Consider the following 25,684-nt stretch of genomic DNA (forward strand, 5'->3'; position numbering starts at 1 on the left):
TTTATTAATGGTGTATGACGTCGTAGGCCATGGTCACCATCTAGTGGCAGCAGAAGCAAGAACAACAAACAACATAAAACACAAGACGGGCTTACTACTATGATAGGATGCCGAAAAGTCTATTTAGCCTCTGGTCCCACCAACATTCCAATGCAATTTGCTAAGCGACCGTTCGTCAGAAAAGATGTGAATATCTCTCATAGTTCCTGGCTTGTGGGCTTATACAACACAGCAGAAATGCAGAAGCCAGATGCACGGAATACAGGTCCATTTTCTTCATTGTTTGCTGTTGTTTTTTTCTGCCACCGTCACGGGCTCTTTTTGTTTTCTTTTGCGTGTGAACGCACTTTCGGATTATATGCTCAATACAAAGTTGAGGTATAATTCGGAACGCACTGCAGGGATTTGATTATACTCCTCTCACCACTACCACCACTACCACCCCCGTTCGTCAGCGATGCTACTGTTGTAATTGTTATGTGACGATATGGTACAGGTGACGTTTATTATTTGTTGTCCTTATGTTAGAATTGGCAAAAGGCAGGGACTAAACCATGTTAGGGGTTTTGCTTGTTGTTTCTCATGGAGAAGAATACAGTTTTTTCCGACCGGTCTGTCATGAAGAAATAGGGCGTGCTAAGTTTCTGTTTTTCTTACACGCGAGACTTTCTCACAGGTCTGAGCCCACGACCACACCCCTCTCTGTCCATTCCTTTCCATCATCTTACCCGTTGGACCGAATTTCGATGGTCTGTTACCGGGAATATATCCTGGCTTAACTCGTTTCGATCCGTATTGAAGTATCGATCCTCGTGCTCAAACAGCCAGTCGTAGACCTTGTCGAGCACGCCAGGTGCCCGTCGTTTGTAGTTGGGTGGTAGTGGAAGGATAATTGGCTCACCTACGGCGAACCCGTGTGCTCGAATTGGAGATGCTACTGGTTGCTTCTGGATACGAGTAGCAGAAGCAGCAGTGGCTGCTTCCGTGGTCGATGTCGTTGAGGGTGGTGATGGTAAGGGTGATGCTGACGGTGCTGCTGTTGCATTGTCTTTGTTGCGAGCCTTTTCGAGGAGTCGTTTAAAGTCGTTGCCAGCAGCATCATGAAGAACAGGCGGTGATGATTCGGCCTGAGCAGTGAATCGTCGATAGAGCAGTCCGTGGTTTTGCTGAGACATTTGAATGGGAGAGAAAGTAAAAAGAGGGAAAAAAAAGAATGGGTTTTTTTTTTTGTACATAACGACGGGCGCAATGTGTGCCCTATTTAAATGCGTTTTTTCTTTACGCATGAGTTTCAACAACCCAAATCCACACTCAGCCGTGTGTGTGTGACTCAGTCTTCTTAGTCCTCGTTTCATCCGTAGCTAGGTTCTGTTTCTCTCACTCGCTCTATAGTTTTCAAAGACGTCATGTCCGCAGCACTATCCACACCATTTGTTAGACAACCACCCATGCCTACTAGAAACGCTGCATTCACTTGCATTACTTGTCGCATTGCCTTCCCAACTAGTGAAAGACAGCGTAATCATTGCCGAACAGAGTATGATTCCGACCTTTTTTTTGTCTTCCCCTTCAATACAGCTCCTCTCTCTCTCCTCCCCCCCCCAAAAGACCAATATAGATCGGGTAACCCATATGTCGGTGCAATGCTCCGCCTTTTATCTTTTACATTAGTTGGCACAAGTACAATCTCAAACGCAAGATTGCCGATCTCGCTCCTGTCAATGCAGAACAGTTTGCTCAAAAGGTTTTGGGTATGTATTGTAACTCTGCTTATCAGTTATCAACAAAGAAAAAGGATCCCCATGTTCATTCTGTCTGTGTATCTTTTTTCTATCTTGTAGCGCAGCAGACCCAAAATAGAGAAGCCGAGGAACGGCAAGGCTTAATTTACGAGTGTGCAACATGCCGGTATATATCATCTATATCACTACCATTACCATCATCATCAATTATAATATCACAGTCGCCCACTCACCCCCAACACCTCTAGCACTATCACTGCCAGCAGAAAATCAAAGCAACTGTTAAATTGACATAATGACTTAGGAAATCGTACAACTCTGAAAACGGATATCATAACCACATGCAATCCAAGAAACACAGAGAGATGGAAATCAAGAGCGAGATTCTCGGCGCTGCTCTCCATCAACAGCCGTCGTCACGACGACAGCAACAACAGCTTGCTCCACTCTTTTCTGACCAGTCGGATCAATCCGATCTCGAAGATGGTGAGCCAATGGCTGTGATTTTTGATCCTTTGCGGATTTGCCTATTCTGCTTGCTGCCAAGCAACGATTTTGATGGCAACATCGGTCACATGGCAACCACACATGGCTTTTTCTTGCCAGACCTTGAATATCTCCACGATCGCAAAGGGCTGGTGGGATATCTGGCAGACAAGGTTGAACATGAGCATATGTGTCTTTACTGCAATGGCCGAGGCAAAGAATGGAAAAGTGCACAAGCTGCAAGAACCCATATGGTAAAGAACCAACAAGTTGCTTGTGTATATTACCTTTTTACACGCGCACATGATGTTATAAATATATCGTGTGTGTGTGTAATGGATTTGCTAGCCGCACAATTTCTTGGAGACTCATGTGGCTATTCTATTTGTATTACACGCAGCTTGATAAAGGTCATTGCAAGATGGCCTATGACGACAGCGAGGATCCTGAGGATTTGTTGAACTATTACGATTTTGAACCGCTTCAAGAAAGTGTAGCGGCTACCAAAACGAGCGACGATACAGAACTGATTTTAGAAAACGGAGCTCGTTTGGGACATAGACAGAATGTCAGATTCTTCAGACAACGGTTACGTAGAAACGTAAGTCTCTTCACTTGCTTTTGCGTCTTCTCTAATAAAATTGCTTACTTACATCCTTATATATTGTAGCGTGAGGAAGAAGAAGGACAAGAAACAAATTCAGCAAAGCGTTTGGAAGAAGCGGAAGCATATGCACGCGAGCAAGGATTAACTCGAAGAGAGCGGCGGCACCTGTTGGCCATTACGGATGGCCGGAAAAGTGGTGGCGGCGACCAGAACGCCAGTACATATGAAGGCATTCGGGAAGCTGCTGTCAAAAGAGATTTCCAGCGGGATGTCGGTATTAAGCATAATATGGCGACCACGTTGCGTTTGCGTAACCAAGTACCTATCTAGACTGTTGTTGTTGTTAATAGACACTCCTAATATACTACCCGCTTACTTTATACTTGTGTATTACCTTATATATTGCTCAAGTCCGTTCGTGCATGGGCAATCCGAGAAGAAAGCAACATTTTTGTATTTAGGCTTATACATCACCATTACCACGGATGAGAGAGTAGTGTGAATATGCTTCTGCATTATAACGGTAGTGTGCATATCAATAGGATGATTATCCTACCATGTTTTCGCTTATTTATTTTTTGTCCAACAAAACATGGTTTGAGGCAGGGATTCTATGCTGCCAAAAATTATGTCCTATGCGGAATACGATAGAATGTGTTTCAAGCTTTCAGTCATCATCAAATATTGAACCGGACAATCAATGAGATCATACGATGATGATGACAAAGTTGAGTTTGAAGCGCTTATATAGTGTCCCCAAAACATGTACAAATCAGGGTTTTGGCCAAGTACATCGCTAGCGTAAAACGGAAAAACTGTTAAGATAAGGACGGTCCGTTTTAGTTTTTAAAACACCCTGTTCGCATCATGTATGTCCACAGAGCTAATATTGCCTACTAACCAGCTGAACAATAGCATCATTGTTCATTTAACGCATGTGATTAGACAGCTGCATTATCCGGTATATTTTCGTAATATGTAGGAGGTTCTAAGTAAAGCAGCTTACTCTACAACCAATCAGTCAAGTCATTTATTAGCTGTCCGCGCTCGCCAAACGTAGTGGGTCAGTAGTTGTAGTACAGTAGCTGCAAAGAACTTGGTGAAAACTTGACATTTGATGGATTTGTTTGAACAAGGATTACAATATTCAAGCATGCCGAAAAGTATTTGATTTAATGCTTACTAACGGTCCTTCCTCGCTTCGCTCGGATGAATGAGCCCCTCCGCTTCGCTCCGTGTCATTCAACGGAAACGCGTCGCAAGGGGGTTCCCCCCAAACCCCCCTGTGGAGCGAGGTTAGATCAATGTCTTGGTAACAGATGCTTATTGTCTGTTTTCAAAAACAGAAGGAAGATCATTGTGCAGTGAGAAATAGTGTATCATAGAAAGTCGTCAAAGTTGGATACTTAACTATCTCCAGCTTAAATGCAACGCGAAAATAAGCGTAGAAAAAGATAATGTAGTGATATTTATAAGAAGGTAAAAGAGGATAGGCGACAAAAAGAATTAGTGAAGAACTTCATGGAAAACAACATTTCTTGTGTTTTGGCCTTGATGACCCGCGATACTTGAGTTCTCGAGATCTAACATGATACTGATGGATGAAGGGGTGCGGACGCGCGACATGGCTACATAGAGTAGACCATGCGTGAAAGGAGGCTCAGGCAAGAAGTAGTGGCCAACAGTGTTGACCCTGTGCCTTTGTGATGGACATTGCAAATGCCAGGCGAACAGGGGATTGCGTGCGTTTAAATTGAATGGGAGAGGGTGTGAGTGTTATGCGGGGGATCGGCATGAGGTCCACTGGCTATTTCAGCTTCAAGCACATATCGTTGAAAAGATCGTACAATCAGCCGTGTCCCGTTGCAGAGACCACTTGGGTGTGCAAGTTTCTCAATAGCATGATTGGGCAACCGACATTGAGTTTTAGCTAGTGTGGTGGGAGGTCGGATGGATTCATGGAGTTGAGCAGCTCTGGTGTTTATGTAATTTGATCCTCTGAATCATCCACGGTATCAGCGCTCTGGCCTGGGAAATGGTCGAGTACCAAATTATCAATTGCTGTAACATAGACATTCTTGGGAGTCAAGATGGAGCGACTGATGAGGTGATCAAGATCCACGCGTGGCGCGTTCAGGTCGCCGTAAATCGCTTCTATAAGCTCGTACGTGTTGTAATGTGGCATGAGCATCCGATCTGGTAGCCGGACTCTGTCATCAGTGGTTAGCACCGACAGCTCAGCACCATCACCGATGCAGAGTAAATATTGCATAAACTGTCCATGCTCGTTTGTGTCATTGGTGTTGGCAGGTTGTTGGACGCTCATGTTGGTTTCAAGGCGGTGGACGGTGACACTGGGCCAAATTGATGAACGATTTAGATGCTACTGTACGATTTGCGAGCGCGATGCATTTGGTATGATATCATAGGAAGGACCTATCAACAGGTTTGATGCAGATACTTTGATGTAAGTACTACCGCTCGATAGTAAAAGGATGCAAAGTAGAAGAGAGAATACAATGTTGTATACCTGGCGAAATGCAACACCAAAGACCATGATTTCTTATCAAACGGAACATCGGCAAGCGCTGGATCGTCATGTTCCATGAGATTTTGGATACTCCTGTATACATACAGTATTAAATACGATGATACTTGTATTCAGCGTGTTTAAAGCGATGGCACTTCTCAGATGATGAAGGATTTGAGGTGAACTTCATATCGTGTTAAGGACGCTTATCCCCTCGAGTCTTTCCTCAATGCGATACCCGTCTACTCACATAGTCATACATTCATGTGGAATAATTTTCTGATCTGGAGGAGCCACACACCTTGGCGCATCATAAACGTGAGAGAGTAATATGATTGGATAGATTGAACTGGCTTAAATGCCGCGTAGCATGTGTGTTCGTTACTACTATATAGCCGCTCTTCTTCCTCTTCGTCAACTTTTCTAAACCAAAGCTATTCAATGTGAGTGTCATTGGAACGGATCAGAGGATCGGAGAGTGTATGTTTATGGTGGTGAGTGAGAAGAGTGTATGCAACCGGTTGTGAGTATACAGTGATTTCTTTAAGATCCGTTTATCTCACTTTCTTTCTTTTTTGACACAGACCTTCTTCTCGTCTTAACCTGGTCCTTCTCCCCTTCACGTTGGCTCTCAAAGCACAAATGCAAGAGTAAGTACAATATGGAAAGTGTGAAGTGTACTTTGAGGTTTTGCATGTGGATGTGATATACGAAGAAAGATCTGAATTTTGACGTGTCTAAAGAAGTGTGTGTACAGCATGCAGCCGCTAATATTATCCTCCTTTCTTCTCTGCTACTACTGTAGAATTCTGACTTTTTGAAATGGTTGGTTCGGTTTGTTGTTTGCACCCCACCCTTAAACACAAGCAACAACCGTAAGTACGGTAGGGAATGAAATGTGAGGATGAGCTGGAGAGAAGTCGAGTGTCTGTTGGGGGTGCTGATGCCATGACGTGTCAAGAATAGTTGCATATTTAGAACAGCCTGCTCATGATTTTTCTTCTTTTCTTTCTACTTTAGGTTCCGCTTTATGCTGGTTGGTTTAATCGTGTCCGGCGGACAAGTAACAGATAGTAAGTATAAGCAAAAGGGGACTTGAACATTGGTAGGTGAGTAGGATGGCCTGGGTGCTTGGGATGACGTGCCAAGGGTGTGTAGTGTGCGCAGCAGCGTGACGGGAAAGGGTTCCTGACCATGACGTGTGCAGTATGGCAGTCTCTCAAAAAAAATTCTTTCTCTCCTCCCCTTTCTTCTCTTATTCTTTTTTTCAGAATTGGTCGTGCCCTTCTTGCTTTTCCGCTCTCTAACTCAAGGCTCTCTTCCTCCAACTCAAGGATGTCATAATAGTAAGTGTAGCTGGAAAGGATTTTGTGCTTGTGTTTGTCTTTGCGTGTTTGAAGAACCAGTCTGCCGTGACATGTCAAAAAGTGTATGCAGCTGCTCATAGATGTTTTCTTTTTTCTATTATAACTTTGCTGTAAAACGACAAAACAAATGTAAGTGTAGCTAGATCCAGCTTGGGATGGAGGAGGATGGCCATGCCGTGTCAAAAATAAAGATAGCACAGTGGGTGCAGCCCTACAACGAATCTTTTTTTTCTAGCTAGAAGAGGTGTTTTTGTCTTGGCTGAAATTCTCTGCTCTGCTCTGGCCGTGTGTCCGGCTCTCCTGCGTCTCATCGTAGAAGTATGGGTAAGTATAGCACCATAGAATTTTTTTTGTGTGTGGTTTAACAGTTTCCCATTAACTGTTCGTCTCTTTTGTTTCTTGGAATGGCGATAGCGCACAGACACATCCACGCTAGTCAAGATTGATGCTCCACTGTCATCCCGCTCCGCTCCTAGAATCCGACCTGTCAAGTAGTCCATCGGCTGTGGTCAAGATCTATCCATCCATCTGGACGGTGGCGTATGCTTTTGCTTTGACTTGAACCTGAGGAAGTCGTTAAAAGCCTCATATTCTTCTTGCGTTTTTATAAATATCTTTTCTTTTTCTGTGTGTTTCTATTTTGCTTTGTATATAATATCGTTATTGCTATCCTCTCCCCTTCCCTCTCTCCCCTCTCTCTCTCTCTTGCGCATCTGTATCGCCTAGTAGCCGCTGTTCCGTATCTATCATCGGATGTTGCATCGCCTCATGCGAACGGCATACTCCCCACCCCAGGCAGCCTTCGGGCGTAAGTCTTGCACTCACCATTTACCCCAACCACGGGTCAAAAGTGCGGCCGAGGTCCCTCATGAATTTGGCGAATGCTTTGCGTAAGTACTTGCTTTCTCTCTCTCACTCTCCGTGCGCGGGTGGAATTATATGGAAAGAGCGGAGGTTCCTTTTTTGGATTTTTCAGCTAACTTTTAAAGATTTTAATAATAAAGATACTTTGTCAATTCATCAGAGCCATAGCCCCCTTTCCATGATGAACAGCTCGTATACACCACAACATGTCGTTTTTTATATTATAATTAGAATGAGGGGCAATTCTGTAAGAAACAGAAATTTGCTAAACCAAGACCAAGAAGGTATATATCCACTATTTACTGAAAATGTCGAATGGTCTGTCTCGATAAGATATGAAAAGAAGTCCTTGAATCTTTGCCGGGGGAGGATCTCAACTTGCTCTCTTCTTATCGTCCTCGCAGTCTTGCTCGTCGTTAAAAACATAGCCACGCAACAAAGATGACATGTACTCAAAAACGATTTACCATAATATTTTCTCTGGTGCATCACACTGAGAGATAGCCGTACAGTAGTAGCTTGCTCCCACAGTAATCAGTATGGGCTGCTGGGAATTATGTAAGTCTTTTCCTAGAAAGTCCACAGTGATGCTTCGTACGTTGATAGTTCGATAGCTAAAGTCGGAAGCATGTTGATCTGTCATGCGGCAATAGTGCTCGAAGATTTATAAGGATCCTCATACATCAAAGTTACTCGATACAAATACAAAGTATACGATTAGCAATAAAAGAATTATGTAATAAGGCATGACTCGTTTTCTTTAATTGAATAATATTATTCAACAGTAGCTGCTCACATTAAGGAGATTATGAAAAGTTTGATGATAACCGCATCATATCCAGCCAATAACAATAAAATGAGTAGCTACGATAATGTTCATGCTTGCCCGCACGCTTTCTCTCTCTCCGCTCCAAGATCTCAACCATGGCAATGAAAGGAACACTACGAAACCAAACTTTAATGATTGGCAAATCGGGCTCTTCTGTGGTTTCTTACCAAGTAAGGCGGCAGCTCTCACATTATGTCAGTCCATTTTAGCATGCTTAAAAGTTGATTTATTCTTTGGGATCAATCCGATCGGTTTTCACTTTAGGAAGAAGATGCACAATGCCCTGTTTGTAAAAGTGACAAGTATCTCACGCCCAACCTCAAACTTCTCGTTTCACCATGTTTTCATAAAATGTATGTACCTGTTTGGGATTGCATCACAAAAGTGTGTTTGTCTTGAAATTGACCAGGAAGACTTACATGTATTCTTACCTTAGGTGTGAATCGTGTATCGATCGATTGTTCAGTGCGGGTCCTGCGCCATGTCCGATTTGTCAGCAAGTGCTGCGCAAGAATCAATTCATGTCTCAGATCTTTGAGGATCTTGCAGTTGAAAAAGAAGTGCGGATACGAAAACGAGTCAGCAAAGTGTATGTAATTTTCTTATTGTGTGTATATGTTAATCTGTAGAAAGGCTATCGTTTAACAAGAGCAAGACATATTTCAGGTTTAATAAACGACCAGAAGATTTCCCAAGTTTACGGCTATATAATGATTTTTTAGAAGAAGTAGAAGATATAAGTAAGTAAGGACAAAGGAAAAAGAGCACGGTGCTGCTTGTGAATCAATACACACTGACGTATGGTTAAATCAGCTTTCAATTTGATGAACGAGGTGGATGTTGCGGAGACCGAGGCTAGAATCACGGCATATGAGATGGAAAACAAAGACAGTATAGCAGCAAATGAGGCTAGAATGGTAAAGAAAATATCATGCGGTCTGATCATGTGGCTTCCCTCTCCCAAGGAAAATTTAAGCTTTTTTATTCTTTACTGGCCGATTTTATAGGCTAATGAGCAGCGATACATGAGCTATCAAGACCAACTTGAAAAGCAACAACGAGAACAGAAACGCGAAGAGTATTTGATGCTGCTTGAAGAAGAACGTCGGCAGAAAGAACACGAAAAAGCAGAGATCATTAGAGAACTGGTAATGGGACCCCGCTTATACGCATGCGGTGTGTCGTTCACCTGTGTGCGGGGTAAAAGAGAGAGAGTTTAGAAAGACAAGTGCCCGTTCCTAACGCTATATGTGTTACATAGGCAACATCAAACAAATCAGCACAGGCCGTTCTCGCCACACGTCATTCTATCACACTCAAGAGGTCATCCGCTCTGCGACAACAGTCTGAAAGTAGCAGCCCGGCCAGACTGGCCATGCCCTCCTGGATCACAACTGCGATGGAGACCGATACCGAGATGCGGGATTCTGAGGCAAAGGACTTTGATCCGTTTGAATATCAGTACGAATTTGCAACCGGATTCGAAGTTCGTGACAGTTACGATGACCCGTAAGTCTAGGGATGGATAAGGATACCACGTTCCGCGATAGGTTCTCTGAGCGAGTGTTTTTTTATCTTTATTGTATAGATCAACCGAATATCTTCACAGTAACAAACGAGCACGTGCTGGTGGATATGTTGCAAAATACGCTTTTGACCGAGCGCTGAGCGATGCATTCACAGGAATCGCTTGCATGCCGTTGGAAGGCAATTGAGTAAGAGAGACAGAGGTGTTGTTAATATATTAAAAAAATCCGAGGATGTCGTGGTATACTTATTACACTCAAGTAAATGATGTACATGCTCTTCGGCAATATAGCGAGCGAAATCGAAAAGAAAAGTGGGAATAAGAGTGAAAGAAAACTGTACAATAATCAAGTATAGAGAGAATGCCTATGAATGGGATATATAACAGAAAAGGAATAAAAGGTAAAAGAGAAAAAGATAAGCGTAAAACAACATGAGAGAAAGAGTGAGGTCAACAAGAACAGTTGCGCTAAACAAGTAGAAAACGTGATCTAGAAAGAGGGAGGGTGAGATTGATTAGTTCCTGCAAGGGCAAGAAAGAGAACGAAGAATGGATGTGACAAGAGACAGAGAAAAAGAGAGGGGATCAGCCTTGAATAACACAACTGAGCCGATACTTCATTCCAAGGTAGGAGAGGTAGAAGCGCGCCGGAAAAACACGTATGCTTTTCAACTGGGGGAAGTTATTATCTATCACCAAGTGTTTATATTGCCAGCTCGTATAAATGCATCAAGTATTTCTTTTTTTGTGTGTCGTCAAACTTGCCTTTGATATCAACATAAATTCCTATATATCAGAATTCCCATAGTGTTAGTAGACTTCCCTTTGAAAACTACCTCGGTATATACCAGCCCGTATTGCGTAGATACAAAGAAACACTTACCGCCCATGGTAAACGCTTGTTCAATTTTAAAATGATTCTCGCTCTGAAAGGGCACCCATTGGTTGTCGCGGAAAAACAGCCAAGTAACTTCTTGGGGATACTCCGTCATTGGTGCCTCGGAAGACGATGAAGGCTCGGCAGTGGTCATTTTCATATCATTGACTCGTGGAGGAGTGTCGAACGAAAAAGAGGTTTGTCGGTGTTGTCCAGGTGTGATAGTAGTAGTGTGCACTAGAGGTGTCGGCGGTGAATGCGCTGCTGGTCCACTGTTACCAGTGTCGTGTAGTAGCTGTGGAGAGCAGTTGTTGTAACGATGGTTGTTCGCAGCCGGTGTTAATGGAGGAGGTGGATGCATGTGTTTAGATTCTGAACAGTAAAACGAGGGAAGATAAACCGAAAAGGAGAAAAGGGAAAAAAAGAAAAGGAAAAAAGAGGTGTAGGTGCGTACCTGTTGTTTGCCTCTGACTTTCTGTCGACAGTAACGAAATTAGTAACCAGCACATCATAGCGACATATGGCATTAAAATAAATACCACTAACCCTCTATATTATTTCAATATATGCACACAGTATAATAGCTTATTTGTTTCTCTTTTTCTTTGTATCCGTAATTATGCTGTTAAGCAGCTGTATAGTCTTTTAAAGTTGATAGCATGTTGATATATGATGGCTTGCAAGCAGCAAAAAAAATTAAGGTTTTCGCTGTGCTTCCAGAAGTACGCATCTTTTCGAGTAACTATACCTTAATAAGAGCCTTCAATGGTATGATGGAGCTTGATCACGGTACAGCGCTCAATAGATAGATTGTTTGTCATTGGCTCAGAACGTTATTTTCTTACACAAGTATACGTGTGGACAAAAGTACATACACCCAGGCAATGGTATGATGATGCTTGCTTTTACTACTACAACATTAACTTCTGCAACTGAGAGCCGATATGTGGTCAATAGGTATCTCGCGTGCAGGAGTTTCCTTTATTTGTGACAAGAACATCAATTGATGAGCCACAACAACGACGCGAAAAGGCTGGCTTGGTGAGTGATATAACTCTGGGACCACGAGCACCCAGCTTTGAATAAACAGCAGTAGCTTCTATAGATTGAATGTGATGAGCTCCTCATGTTCGGTAAAAACAATTGACTTATCTATAGATGTACTGACGAAGGTATTGCTAATATGCATAGATCTTTAAACAATGGCAGATACCGACCTTGCAATTGAATTAGTTTCTCTTTTTAGAGTAAAAGTACACATAGTCATTGGAGCATGCACAGACTTTCTGTAAAGGCTTATATTACTGAGATACTTATCGTCATCGGTACATGGTATTTCTTTTTCATTTAAAAGCAACAGTGTTCAATATAGCGAGTAATACAAATGCTAATGTTCTTAACGATCTCAAGAGTTTCAATTCCTTTACAGTGGACTTGACGTCTTCACAGTAGTTAACACGTGTTTTAAGGGGTCTTCTTGAGCCAGATTTATCGTTTGATGTTTGGAACAATCTGTTTAAGAATGTATATTTCATTATACGTAAAGGGTAAGCAGACGACTATACAGAGGAAGAGACGAAGTCAGATAAACGGGCAAAAGAAACAAGAGAACAATAGAGCAAAAAAAACATTTGAAGGTGGATGTCTATATCTCCTCAAACAATGGACTCCTTGTAACAGAGACAGAGCTGCCGTCTACAGGCTGGCTAGTACTCTTTTACTCTTATCGCTGCCTTCATCCCATGCGTATGCACTTTGTGATCAACAGCCAGAAATTCAGCGGTATCTAGATCGTCGTCATCACCACCTTTGTTAATCATCTGTAAACTTTACATACTTCTAATGACATGTATGGCGGTGCTGGGGTGCGAAAACGAATACTTAATAGAGAGAGAACGATATAAATGTAACTGGACCAGCGACAAATATAAAGACTGTAACTCTGGAATGAACAGTGCAGATGATGTTTTGTAGAAGCGTTATATATGAGATCATCCCATATGAGTGCAACAGAGATACTTACCTTTAATAAAAAAAAAAGAGACCAGGGATGTAGATGAAAGACAAAAAAGGACATGCTGCAAGCTAAGGAAGAGTCTCGAAGGGTAAGGCCACTGCATAATCAAAGAAAATACGTGTCAAAAAGAAGTTGTAAGCTGCAATACCAATGTTATGTGCGTAGAACGTTAAATATTTGGAACAAAACAAGACAAATACTACTACGGCACGCAAGTTCTGTGTGTATAAATTTAGTTATACACCTTAATACCAAATAAATACAGAAGAAAAACATACTCATTGAACAGATTGGCTCGCAGTAACCGACAAAAATCCATTTTCTGTAACTAGAAAGAATGCACAGCAAGGTGGTACCAGGAATGTAGCACAGACATGTACATATATATGAGTGAGACGCTTGCTAATTACAAAGATTTGGGCGTCTCAGTTAAAAGTCGAGCACGGCTCGTTTGCTCAAAAGAGGTTTTGAGTCAGTGATGATTTGTGCAAAGGCGGTGATAATATATTTAGAAGTTACACAAAAAGGCAACAATGCAGTTAAAAAATCGAAGCCTACGGCTACAATCAAGCGACAACAGCAGGATTCGAACCTGCGCGGGCAGAGCCCATGAGATTTCGAGTCTCACGCCTTAACCGCTCGGCCATGTTGTCTTCATTGACACATAAACTAACAAAAAATAAATAAGCAGCTACAAAATGAAATGACACCACGTGACCATTTATATATAGGTTCTTTTTCAATCTGGTTTTTACAACAATGAACAATGTATGTAAGGGTAAGATAATAAAGCTGAGAGAAATGTATAGCTTAGTTAAGTTATTTTTACTCGAGATCTTAGAGCTTTATTACTAGGATTAGCTATTTAATTTTCCAAAAAATATAATTAAATAATAAATAGGGTTCACAATCTGACCTATGGGTCAAAACCGACCTGTAGGTTGAGGACAGGTCAACAGGTCAGGTTGATGCTTTTCTGACCCACGGGTCAGCCCGTCTAACCCTTGAACCGACCTGTTGACCCGTTGTGACCTATGTTGTAGTATACATATAATATGTATGAGGTACTTATATTCAAATAGCTAATAGGGATCCGCACGGTTTAGTTCAGTTCGGTTCTTAAAGGGAACCGAATCGAACTATCCAAAAGCAAGAACCGAACCGACTAAAACCGATGAGAACTGTAGAACCGAAAAATCGAACCGAAGAACCGAACCCGTCATGTATATAAAAAAGGCAAAATCCAGTATCTTTGAATGAAAGCTGATGTATGTGTGTTCAAATATCGCGGTATACTTGAATACTGCAGTAAAAAAGAATAGTTTATTATTGTACATTGAACAGCGATTTCAAAATGAATAAGAGAAACAGAATGTAAACATTTAATATACAATGTGGGTCATTGCATGGTTAAAAGATTAAAGCACAGTTTTCACAAAAAAGCGTGGAGCTTATAGTACTAGAGCGATGTAGTATTACTAGTACAATACATTATTGTAACATTGGAGGAATCAAACCACAACCGGTAGTACACACAGCTACTGTGTCTCTACGCGTGTAAAGTGTCTCATAAAAGGCAAAGTGTCAATGGGTAAGATAACTTTGTTATGGGCCCCAGGATGCGTAATCTTAGACAGAATGCACAAACTTGATAAAACTGATCGAGAAGCCATGCTGAATCTAGTAGAGTAGTACGTCATGGAGAAAATGCATTGTATGTAGCAAAGTAGAGGAACAAGTAATGATGCGCGTTATGGGCAGAGAAAGCAAGCTGCCATGAAAAGAAGTGTTTTTTTTTTGTTCTTCTCTTCTTTACTATTTTTCCCTCCCTTCTGCTTTTGCAGGTTTTGTTAAGTTTTTGAATAAAGTATGGCTTGCAAATACACTACTTCTTGGTCTTTAATAAGGAGTAACATTGTTCGTAACTTCCATTATAGCCTACTTTATACTAATTACCAAAATCGCCAAATGCAATCTTCTGCCTCTCAGTTCTTCGGTTCTACGCATACAAAACCGGTTCGGTTCCGGTTCGGTTCTTAGTAGGAACCGAACCGTATTTTCTCGGTTTCGGTTCGGTTCGGTTCCGGTTCTACGGTTCTGATATGGATCCCTACTCTATTATCTATTATCATTGTACTATTGCTACTCCTTTACTCCTTTTGTATATATCGCTTATAGCTTACTTATCCTTTACTCTTCAATATAAAATATAATCCCACAATAAAAAGAATATAAGTACACTTTATGTTATAGTTCTATAGCAGATATATTGACAACTATATCTTATAATTTAATGATGCTTCCCAATAAGAAGATTGACTACTTGAATGCAAGTACCTCATACATATTATATGTATACATGGGTCACAACGGGTCAACGGGTCGGGTCAAGGGTTAGACGGGTTGACCCACGGGTCAGAAAAGCATCAACCTGACCCGTTGACCTGTCCTCAACCCGCGGGTCTGTTTTGAACCGTGGGTGAGATTGCGACCCCTAGAAATGATATTAGGAGCATTAAATATTTTATACAATGCTGTACTTTCCGTCCTATAGCTGTTTTGTACTCAAAGTGATAATAAATAGAAGATTTTGTGAGGGCACAGAAAGTATAAATGGTTGTGTAGAAATGCCCTCATTAAGGTATATGGAGATTAGTTAGAGATGAGGACCGTGGTTTTTTGGCAGGTCGTTGAGTAGAGAGCAAAATCGGCGAGTAACGATGCAAATAAATTACTCATCCGGTTGTTAGATGGAGGATATTAGATCAGAGAGCAGCGTGTATAAAGATGGAGAGCCAAGGCTTCTCCTCAGCATAAATTGTGAAGCAAAACGTTTATTACATAAGCTGTGAATAAAGACCTGACAAGAAAGGTATGACAGCATAAACAAGCTAAAAGTGTATGCTTTACTATTGAAGTTATGGCGCAAAGGACGTAACAAAAAAAGTCGCATTATTTTTACCCTAGATCTGTGCTCTTTTAAGTAAAAGTGTATTCGTAGTAATAGTACTTACTTTTGACGATTTGTTCGTGTAAAGTTATAGACTAGATGTAAAACACGATAAGGATGTACAATCAAACACATACCGGTGCATCCATGCTGAAGTATCATAGTGTAAAACGTTTGGGATAGTAAAATAATACAGTGGAGTCAAAGAATGGGGACTGATAGACTGACAGGAATTATAGTATTAGAAGATTTAGCATAGGGAGCGGCGTGTACCCATTGCTAATATCTTTGTGCCGAAATTCGTTGAATCGAGTAATCCCCGTCATCTTCATATCTGCTATCGATAAGTTGCGTAGCTACGGTTTTCAGCAGGTTGGTGTTATTATGAAGTGATAAGGATAAGCTATAGAGAGAAAGTGCTCCGTGTATGACACAACGGAGCGGATCCATATCTGAGCATTGCTGTAACTCTTCCATTACCTTCAGCCGTTGTAATCGTGTGCAGATGCGAAATGAAGCGTTGTGTGTAGATAGGAAAGCAAGGAAGCTGGACCCGGCAAGGGCCGACTCCCTGATAGGACGGCTGGATGAAAAGATCTTCCCGGTTTTGAAAATAATTTATTACACCTTTGCTGCCTGCAAGGAACTGGCTGCTTGGTCTGCTTCGACTATAGAACAATGTCTATTTCGTAATACCCCATAATAATACGTGTACACTATGCGATATAGAATGCAGTTGTTTAGCCATGCTCAATACACTGAACTTTTGCACTGATTTCGTTCTTTTCTATTATATTACCTTTTCTGTTATATAAAGAGACGTTTTGCAGTGTATCTCCTCGGCATATAAGTCGGATCCATGGATCGGATCCGTATCCGCCTACCCACTCGATCTGATCCGTTGATGCTTAGACCGAATCGGATCCGAGTAGCTCGATCCGATCCGGGTCTTGCAGAACACTAGTAGTGAGCCACATTAATACACTGTTTAATATATCAACAATAAGATATTCGGTTAAACGTTATAGCACACATGTATGAACACTACGACATTCTGGCTAAACACTATTGAATAAAGCCTCTTACTCAGATGATCCACCTTACGTGAACAGGACAATGAACCTATCAACAGGTACCTCAGCCATTACATCAGATAACGCCGGTTTTAAAGATGTGCCCGATTAACATAACGACTTCATGAGAAGTTCTGATACGTCCTTGATCCATCCTCTATCACATAGTTTATCCATTAGACAGATGAATTGATATCGCCGTCTTAATAGCTAGAATATAAAAGAGCTTAAATTTTTTGTTGAATAAAACACTTCCAGTGCTCAAGCTCAGGTTGATTGACACTTCCTTCATCACCATATCGAAATCAGTCTTGACACGTCAACCCGAGTTTTGACCCATTGGGTTGAACAGGTCGGGTCGGGTCAGTGTCTTCTTCACCTGTAGGTCAACGGGTCAGACCCTTGACCCGACCCGACCCGTCCAATTGCGATCCCTCATAGGCATTACAAAGATACTGTTTGGGTCAAGGTCCTTGCAGCTAATCAAATACTGTTCGATTTACATCCAGCCCTGCTGTGTACATAATATATATAGTACAGTGTAACGTGTGAGGACGTCTATAACAGTAACATTCTGACATATACATATACAACAACAAATTTGTTATAAAATAGAGTATGTTTCACTCATACACCGCGAATAGTTCTCAAAGAGATATCGTCCAACGATTGAACTCGCCGAGTTTTACTGCCACACTTATGTTCCGAGCGCGCGTTTCTTTTGTTTTATTTCGCCATAACAGTACAGTCTAAGGGAAACTCAGCTTCTGTCAGGCTTGTTATGTGAGAAACAAGAAAGGAAGCTGAAGTATACCTATTTTTTAATTACTGATGATAAATGTGTTACTATTGTAGACAACACTTTCCTCTTGATTGTACTCACAAGCAATTTACAAGACTTTCATAATGGAACGGCTTTAATACTTGCAAATATATTAAATTATGCTTACGAGACGTATGGCGGTGAAGAATGGTTTCTGATAAGGATACGCTTGTGTATAGAGATATCATCCTTAATACTGCAAGAATGCGCATCATTATACTGCGAACATTTTGGCAACAAATGATGACGATTGCAACGCAGCGATCTTTGCCAGATTCACATAAAGCGGCTGGGAACCACGGTGGCCGATTTGAAGGCTTTTTGAGGTAGGTGAAAAACGGATAAAGTCGATATGTCTACGTCTTCTTGATGGAAATGTATGTTGCGAGGACGAATGAAGGGGTCTGTTGGGAATTACTGATATGCATTTGATAATTGCAATCATTAGCGAAACATTATGATATTCTTACCGGAAACAAGGCTGCTATACATGTTAATTAAAGTCATGATGGAAACGGTCTTGCGCTTGCTTAAAGCAATAGTAGCGTTGCCGTGAGAGGCTAAGGAAATACTAGTAAAGCAGCTCACTTCGTATTATCAAGAACTTTTTTCGGTAGGCTCCACGACAAATGAAAAATGTCCAGCTTATCTGCACATCTCGCTTGTCATGTACACGATTTTTGGGTTGCTGCTCATACGCTCATTATAATGAGAGTGGTACATGAATTAGAGATTCCTGTCCCACGATATTTAGCAGCTGGATGACTGACAGCGTGATTCGTTTAAAAGTGGTAGGGATGTTATGACTATTATTTCCTGAAGAAGTAAAAAATGCCCATACGAATCCAGCTTAAAACAGATTGATACGATTATATTTTACTATTATTGATCCACTGTAGGAAAAAGAACCTTAATATACCTTAAAAAACCTGAATAAACCTGAATTTAGTTCAACCAGGACCATCGTTGTTGTACCAAATGAAACTTCCGACACACCTGACCACATTTTTTTTTCATCTCATCAATATGTCAACACCTTCTCTATCACGGAAGAATGATTTTATGCCGCCTGCGGTTGACCATTAACACCAACAGCTGGCACGGTAACAATCGCGTTCAGCAGTCCAGGCTTATACGTATTGGTGAAGTTATGGTGTACTTTCAGCATTATGATGTAGACGCTGCCAGATTATTTGCCTTGGTGAAAGTATATGACGCTGAAAAGTCTACTGACAGTGGCACGTGGCTGTATCGCACGATGGAGTTGTTAATGTAAAGCATATCAAACAGCTGGTGTGCAGTATTGAAAGTACATCGAAGCGTCACTACGTTTGCAGGTCACAAACGAGACAACGAACTTCTTGGTGAACTGCGGTATCTATGGTGATTTCCATTTTAGGCTGTATCAAAACAAAGTTGATCCTTTTCTCCTCATTTGTTTGACCTTGCCTCTCCTTGTATGCTTCATCTTGCCGTTTGAAAAAAAAATCGTTCCTTTTCTTATTCCTTCTCCTCTTTCGGCAATAATAAAACATCACACAGAAACAACTTAACATGAATCCTCAAATCCTAGCAATTCTTAACGCTATCAAAAACAATAACGATTCAATGTTTGCACTTGCACGGTCGGTCGGCTCCTTGGCAAGGGAAGTTGATGTCACAGTAAGGCGTTGGATGATCTTTCCACATCAGTAACTCTTATAGTTGGGGATGTACAGTGCTGTCCTTTCATGTCCATCTGTAGAATCTTCCAGCTCCGTATCAAGAGCGTTTTCTTCTGGGCTGTTCGACGGCATGCTCTTGACACGGTCTTACAAACGCAAAGTCGACTCACAGACGAAGTTTGTAATGGAGGAGCTGCCCAGTCTGTGCCATGACGTTGTCAGGGAGCACCAATTGGATATCACGCGCAGCGACGAAGTCAATATCAGGGACAACATATGGGGACGATCTGGGATAATGGTCGATGGTATTCTCAGCAAATTTGATATTGATTTGCTTAGAACGAGCTGGTCAGCGATACCAGAGACGACCTTGAAGGCGCAACAAGATTTATAGAGCGCATGCTAAAGATCTGCACCCTTGGCTGCGTGCGTGAACAGTTGAGCTACAAACAAAATCCTGCAACTTCGGGGGATCGCGCAATAACTTACAAGAAACGCGTTGCCTAGGGCGGCTTCTACCAAAAATCAGTAAGTACATACTAGGAGTATTAGCGCTTCCGGTATATATGATATAATTCTTACCTTAAAATATTACAGTTTTTAAACGCTATCAGACAATATCAAGCGCTCCACAAGAGGAAACATGTGTTTTTTCAGAATAAAGGTATATATACTCTACCAATGCTGATGTATTTGACGTACTTCATAGCACACACACTGGTTGTACTCAACCAGCGTTCGTCAACACCATGAGGTTGCGTTGCCGTCGACATCAAACACAGACGACTGTTCAAGGCTCCTAGTGTAATAGTCGGAAGACGAAGACGCGTCGCAACTGCCCAGTGTGTTGCTCTCTTTAAGCCAAGGTAAACAGTAGATCAAAAATCCATATTGCATGGCATAGAATGAGCATCCATGATATACCAACCTAATTAAACGAGAGACTACATCACGCAAACGCGCCCGTTCATGCGATGGGTCTGCTAATGACTTCACTGACAGCACCAGTGTTGCTCGCGTCGGTGCTCGTAATGCTCGTGGTGTTCGCTGTTGCGGTCGTGCTGGCAACTAAATAGAATTGAACACTTATTTGCTTGTGTACTACACAATGCAAAAATGATTTGTCAAAGAATTATTATAGAAAGCAAAATTTAATAATAAACATATTGTCATCCAATCGAAATCAGTTTTTTAGCATACATAATATGAAAGAGGATCAATGAGGAAATGTGAATAGCTGATGAAGTATCCAATGATGCTCCCAAACGGATACAGCTATACGTACAACGACCAATAAGATACGATGTATTTACCCAATCATAAACACAGTTGAACGCATTCCACACTTCAGCCGACCAATAAAACGAATCAGAGAAACCAGATATTATTAAGGTATATTCGAGTTTTCTCAGGTTTTTTCAGGTTTTAGGTTTTTTTAGGTTTTTTAATGTATACTAGCGGTCCTTCCTCGCTTCGCTCGGATGAATGAGCCCCTCCGCTACGCTCCGTGTCATTCAACGGAAACGCGTCGCAAGGGGGTTCCCCCCTTAACCTCCAAACCCCACTGTCGAGCGAGGTTGGATCAATACCGTGGTATTAGATACTTATTGTCTGTTTTCAAAAACAAAAGCAAAATTACTGTGCAGTGAGAAGTATTCTATCATAGGAAGTCGTCAAAGTTGGATACTTACTATCTCCAGTTCAAATGCAAAGCGAATAGAAGTGTGGAAAAAGATGGTGTAGTAATATTGATAAATAGAGAATAGGTGGTGGTAACAAATGAAAAATAGGCGATATAATAAAAGAGAATAGGCGACAAAAAGAAATAGAGAAGAACTTCATGGAAAGCAACATCTCGGATGTTTTGACCTTGCTGACCCGTGATACTCGAGTTCTCGGGATCTAACATGATCCTGATGGATGAAGGGGTGCGGACGCGTGACATGGCTGCATAAAGTAGACCATGCGTGAACGGAGGTTCAGGCAAGTAGAGGCCGACAGTGTTAAAAGTTTGAACCTGTGCCTTATTGAGGGTCATAGTGAATGCCAGGCGAACAGGGAATTGGGTGCGTTTGAAGAGAATGGGAGAGCGTGTTAGTGAATGTGTGAGTTTTATGCGAGGGATCAAGACAATGTTGCCGGCATGAGGTCCAGTGGCTATTTCAGCTTCAAATACATATCTTTGAAAAGAGCGTACAATCAGCCGTGTCCCGTTGCAGAGACCACTTTGGGTGTGCAAGTTTCTCAAAAGCATAATTGGGCAACCGACTTTGAGTTTTAGCAAGTGTGGTGGGAGGTCGGATGGATTCATGGAATTGAGCAGCTCTGGTGGGTATGTGATCTGATTCTCTGGATCATCCACAGTATCTGCGCTCGGGAATACGTGGATGGTGCCTGGGAAATGGTCGAGTATCAGATCGTTGAACGCTGAAACGTCGACATTCTTTGGAGTTAGAATGGAGCGACTGATGAGGTAATCGCCATCCACGTGTGGTGCGTCAAGGCTGCCGTAAATGGCTTCGATGAGCGATTTAAGCACTGCTGTACGATCTGCGAGCGCGACGCATTTGGTATCACTGGAAGGACCTATTACCATATACTTTACTCAGAGTACTACCGCTTAATAGTAAAAAACATGCAAAGTAGAAGAGAGGATACAATGTTGTGTACCTGGCAGAAGTCAACACCAAGGACCATAATTTTTCCACCAAATGGAACATCGGCAAGCGCGGGATCGTCATGTCTCATGAGATTTGGATACGCTTGTACGTATACGTTGATACTTGTATTGATACTTGTGTCCAGCGTGTTTAAAGCGATGACACTTCTCATATGATGAAGGACGTGAAATGAGCTTCATCTCGTGTTAATGAAGGTTATCCCCTTGAGTCTTTCCTCGATGCGATACCCGTCTACTCACATAGTCATACATTCATGTAGAACAAATTTTCTGATCTGGAGAAGCCACACATTTCGGCGCGTCATAAACGTGAGAGAGCAATCTGATTGGATAGATTGAACTGGCTCAAATGCCGTGTTCATTACTACAATATAACCGTGCGGCCGCAGCAATCATGGGGCTCTTCTGCCTCCTCGTCAACTTTTCTAAGCCAAAGCTATTCAACGCGAGTATCATTGGAACGAATTAAAGGATCGAAGAGTGAATGTTTATAATTGTGAGTGAGAGGAGCGTATGCAACCGCTTGTGAGTATACCAAGTTCTGTTATCTCACTTTCTTTCTTTTTTGACACAAACCTGCTTCTCGTCTTAACCTGGTCCATCTCCCCCTCACGTTGGCTCTCAAAGCACAAATGCAAGTGTAAGTACAATATGGAAAATGTGAAGTGTACTTTGAGGTTTTTGCGCGTGGATGTGATATACGAAAGAAGATCTGAACTTCAACGTCTAAAGAAGTGTGTGTACAGCATACAGCTGCTAATTTTATCCTCCTTTCTTCTCTGCTACTACTGTAGGAGTCTGACTTTTTGAAATGGTTGGTTCGTTTTGTTTTTGCACCCCACCCTTAAGCACACGCAACAACTGTAAGTACGGTAGGGAATGAAATGTGAGCATGGGCTGGAGAGAAGTCGAGTGTCTGTTGGGGGTGCTGATGCCATGACGTGTCAAAAGTAGCTGCATTTTTGGAACAGTCTGCTTATGGTCATTCTTCTTTTCTTTCTACTTCAGGTTCCGCTTTATGCTGGTTGGGTTAATCTTGTCCGGCGGACAAGTAACAGATAGTAAGAAAGGGGACTCGAACATTGGTAGGTGAGTAGGATGGCCTGGGTGCTTGGAATTGACGTGTCAAAGGTGATAGACAACTTAAAAAGAAGCCTGTAGTTTTAAACAGTTTTCGGCAGTAATTAAGTACGTCTTTACAGGTGATATGAAGCATTGTAAGATAAGTATTTTATACATACTTGAGTGCCTCTCGTACTGTTGTTACTTCCATCATTCCCGAACAAGTGCTATTGTTTCAATTATCACGTCTTCCCTTCCTGTTCTCGCGTTACATGGAAAGGTATACAGCATTTGAGTGCGTTTTTTAAAGAGATAGGTAAAATGTAATACTAGGTTTGACTATACGATTACAGTGCCTCTAGTGCTCTTGCTGTTCATCTAATATCTCGACTAACTGTTAGGGCCTTTTTGGGCCTTACAAGGCCTTGGAGAGCCATTTTAGTAGGATTTTGAAAGGCTACAAACGGCATATTGAACCTTTCAAATGTTGCTCCCAGCAGGCACTCCTGCCTAAGCAAATATCTCTGTTCGGCTTCGTCGGAAATTTGAAATTGCAATCTTATGCTTTTTAAGACCTTCGAAGGCTTTTAAAAGCTTTCCACCTCTGATGCTGGAGGAAATAACATCATCGATGCATGAGCTGCAATGATGGCCATGGTACAGTAGTGACACTACCGATTCTTCGAAAGATGAGAGAATTAAAGTAGCTTTGCTCTTTGCTACATTTTGTTTTTTCAACTTTGAATAACCAGACCGGTACATTCAATCATTGCTATTCTGCTTGGTTATTACCGAAGTTTCACCGCTCTCATATAGAGCTGTATCATGATTTTGAATCAAGTTTCTAAATGGACATAGCTTGTGTAGAGCTGTGTGCAAGTAAAGACGAGAATTCTAATCGCATTCATGCATTGAGCGTGTGCCATGGACAAGACAGTATGGCTTTGGTGTGCTATGAAGATCTAGCGCATCAAGAACACGAATATACATAAGCACATTACGCTGATCTTAATATGTGATATAACAGCATGCTGTATTTACTCAGATGGGGCTATGATTTTTTCAATCTCCTTATATATTCTTAGCAAGGCGCTTTCATTGATGCTCTTATTACTGATGTTTATGTAGTAAGTAACGCAATTCTTTGCGCTACAAGAGACCGAAGTGCCTATATAGTCCTTTGGAAAGTTTAAATGCTTACGCGTTATACTAAAATTTTCTTGAGAAAATCACAAATTTCTAGCAGACATGAGCAGAGGCACATATATTTAGTTATCATATCCTGAAGTTATCAAAAAGAGTAAAGAGTATCTGTGTGTGCAGACCTCAAAATTATAAAGTTGCGTTTATGCAACCTGTTCCTGCATATTACACGTCATAATTTAGTATATCTACACTATCGCTTAGATTCATTAAAGCTCAGATAGATGTTTATATATCTAGTATCTGTTTTCAGAGCTCATTTTTAAGTAAGTATTGTAGTCGCATTGCGGTGCTGTATCGGAAAAGCGGCTGTGGATACGAAGAAGCACGTACTGATTTTCCTGTTGAAGGAAGTGCACCCAACGACCGTGATTGTGATTGTCGGAGAATGACATCATCATATTGAATGGGGATTATTATTTTGTCGTCGGGCTAGGCAGCTAAGCCGTTTTTCACTCCCTTATCCACAACACATATAATGAACGCTCACGTCCTTGCCCGTTCCGCCATGCGCTCCCGCGTCGCCGCCCGTCAGGTCATGCGCTCTGATTTGTATCACTTTGAGAACTCCAACGGCCAGGTAATTACTTCTTTCAAAGGCATCACATATAAAAAAGAATTTTAGCAACCGCGACAGTATCGACAGTTCCAGTTAAACACAGATCGATTAACATCGTGCATATTGTATTTCTTATAGAACATTCCTTTCAAGACCACCAACCGTGTCGGTCTTGCTTTCAAGATGGTCTCCTTTTTGGGTAAGAATAAGAAATGAGACAAAGAAATATTGCTCGTACTTTGAGTAAAGCGAGAATTAACATTTAATTATTGTGTAGGTCTTGGTTTCGCCGCTCCTTTCTTGGGTAAGTTCTCTGCGATAATTATAACGGATTGGGTGGGGACGTAGAACAGAATTGGAGATAACTGATTTTAACTTTCTCTCGCTATGGTGGTTTATATATCGATGATTAGGCGCTGCCTGGCAATTGTAAGTGAAATATACGCTGGTATATGAAAGCGATGTGACCGAAACGATATTTTGGAAACTAATCCTTTTTTTAAAAAAATCTATAGCCACAAGGCTGGCTAAACAGTATCTCTCTCTCTCCTTTACATCATTTTCACTCCATTTTATAGAAAAAGGACGATTCTTTTTTGTTAAAATTGCCCAATAAACCATCATAGAGTCTTATAGACTTGCTTTTTCGTCAACTCGAGTCTGTATACACCATGGCTCCAATTTGTTAAGTCTTGACCTTCAGGAAGGCGTTTACTTTCATCGTGTGTACTAGGAAATAATTCTTCATGACGTGTACATAGTATTGTTTTGTCGTCAGCGTGACATTCAGCTTTGGCTCACAAACTCCAAATCATTAGAGCAG

The 25,684-nt window shown here is 41.5% G+C and overlaps 7 protein-coding genes and 1 non-coding gene across 8 annotated transcripts; 5 read left to right on the forward strand and 3 right to left on the reverse strand.

The window, feature by feature from the left end:
- Positions 1-482: 482 nt before the first annotated feature.
- Positions 483-1,531, reverse strand: BDB00DRAFT_545082 (uncharacterized protein). The gene is made up of 3 exons (XM_053117802.1): positions 1,484-1,531; positions 729-1,418; positions 483-613 (listed from the first exon to the last, which is right to left on the reverse strand). Exons 2-3 carry the CDS (start codon positions 1,353-1,355, stop codon positions 581-583), a joined length of 660 nt encoding a protein of 219 aa, XP_052984167.1. The 5' UTR covers positions 1,356-1,418; positions 1,484-1,531; the 3' UTR covers positions 483-580.
- On the forward strand, positions 1,407-3,165 carry BDB00DRAFT_868029 (C2H2 type zinc-finger-domain-containing protein; the record flags this gene model as incomplete). Its single annotated transcript, XM_053126411.1, has 6 exons — positions 1,407-1,537; positions 1,672-1,751; positions 1,842-1,908; positions 2,047-2,482; positions 2,629-2,829; positions 2,899-3,165. The coding sequence occupies 6 exons, from the start codon at positions 1,407-1,409 to the stop codon at positions 3,163-3,165; spliced, it is 1,182 nt and encodes a 393-aa protein (XP_052984168.1).
- A 5,207-nt stretch (positions 3,166-8,372) lies between these two features.
- Positions 8,373-9,343, forward strand: BDB00DRAFT_802454 (uncharacterized protein). The gene is made up of 4 exons (XM_053121955.1): positions 8,373-8,595; positions 8,690-8,778; positions 8,862-9,128; positions 9,220-9,343. The coding sequence occupies exons 1-3, from the start codon at positions 8,521-8,523 to the stop codon at positions 9,052-9,054; spliced, it is 357 nt and encodes a 118-aa protein (XP_052984169.1). The 5' UTR covers positions 8,373-8,520; the 3' UTR covers positions 9,055-9,128; positions 9,220-9,343.
- BDB00DRAFT_755754 (CDK-activating kinase assembly factor MAT1-domain-containing protein) lies at positions 9,226-10,140 on the forward strand (the record flags this gene model as incomplete). The annotated part of the gene is made up of 4 exons (XM_053118853.1): positions 9,226-9,342; positions 9,433-9,573; positions 9,687-9,934; positions 10,014-10,140. 4 exons carry the CDS (start codon positions 9,226-9,228, stop codon positions 10,138-10,140), a joined length of 633 nt encoding a protein of 210 aa, XP_052984170.1.
- Positions 10,141-10,538: 398 nt separating this feature from the next.
- Positions 10,539-10,945, reverse strand: BDB00DRAFT_756003 (uncharacterized protein; the record flags this gene model as incomplete). Its single annotated transcript, XM_053118873.1, has 2 exons — positions 10,539-10,668; positions 10,833-10,945. The coding sequence occupies 2 exons, from the start codon at positions 10,943-10,945 to the stop codon at positions 10,539-10,541; spliced, it is 243 nt and encodes an 80-aa protein (XP_052984171.1).
- A 2,473-nt stretch (positions 10,946-13,418) lies between these two features.
- On the reverse strand, positions 13,419-13,500 carry BDB00DRAFT_t12. Its single transcript has one exon. It is a non-coding gene; the product is annotated as a tRNA-Ser (tRNA).
- A 5,579-nt stretch (positions 13,501-19,079) lies between these two features.
- Positions 19,080-20,429, forward strand: BDB00DRAFT_935960 (uncharacterized protein; the record flags this gene model as incomplete). Its single annotated transcript, XM_053129211.1, has 5 exons — positions 19,080-19,355; positions 19,865-19,885; positions 19,955-20,021; positions 20,112-20,223; positions 20,360-20,429. Exons 1-5 carry the CDS (start codon positions 19,248-19,250, stop codon positions 20,427-20,429), a joined length of 378 nt encoding a protein of 125 aa, XP_052984172.1. The 5' UTR covers positions 19,080-19,247.
- Positions 20,430-24,666: 4,237 nt separating this feature from the next.
- BDB00DRAFT_802491 (uncharacterized protein) lies at positions 24,667-25,534 on the forward strand. The gene is made up of 4 exons (XM_053121956.1): positions 24,667-24,882; positions 25,000-25,060; positions 25,139-25,290; positions 25,377-25,534. Exons 1-3 carry the CDS (start codon positions 24,781-24,783, stop codon positions 25,207-25,209), a joined length of 234 nt encoding a protein of 77 aa, XP_052984173.1. The 5' UTR covers positions 24,667-24,780; the 3' UTR covers positions 25,210-25,290; positions 25,377-25,534.
- Positions 25,535-25,684: the final 150 nt, after the last annotated feature.

The sequence above is a fragment of the Zychaea mexicana genome, assembly GCF_025766255.1.
Source record: "Zychaea mexicana strain RSA 1403 chromosome Unknown BDB00scaffold_7, whole genome shotgun sequence".
In the NCBI taxonomy this organism is placed as follows: domain Eukaryota; kingdom Fungi; phylum Mucoromycota; class Mucoromycetes; order Mucorales; family Lichtheimiaceae; genus Zychaea; species Zychaea mexicana.

Bases quoted from the DNA above. Each gene is read 5' to 3' on its own strand.
- BDB00DRAFT_545082 (XM_053117802.1), bottom strand. From the start codon at position 1,355: ATGAAACGAGGACTAAGAAGACTGAGTCACACACACACGGCTGAGTGT. The intron at 614-728 runs GTAAGATGATGG...TCTTCATGACAG, and splicing joins ATCGAAATTCGGTCCAACGG to ACCGGTCGGAAAAAACTGTA.
- BDB00DRAFT_802454 (XM_053121955.1), top strand. From the start codon at position 8,521: ATGGCAATGAAAGGAACACTACGAAACCAAACTTTAATGATTGGCAAA. The intron at 8,596-8,689 runs GTAAGGCGGCAG...TTTTCACTTTAG, and splicing joins CTTCTGTGGTTTCTTACCAA to GAAGAAGATGCACAATGCCC. The intron at 8,779-8,861 runs GTATGTACCTGT...TTCTTACCTTAG, and splicing joins TCACCATGTTTTCATAAAAT to GTGTGAATCGTGTATCGATC.
- BDB00DRAFT_802491 (XM_053121956.1), top strand. From the start codon at position 24,781: ATGAACGCTCACGTCCTTGCCCGTTCCGCCATGCGCTCCCGCGTCGCC. The intron at 24,883-24,999 runs GTAATTACTTCT...TATTTCTTATAG, and splicing joins TTGAGAACTCCAACGGCCAG to AACATTCCTTTCAAGACCAC. The intron at 25,061-25,138 runs GTAAGAATAAGA...ATTATTGTGTAG, and splicing joins CAAGATGGTCTCCTTTTTGG to GTCTTGGTTTCGCCGCTCCT.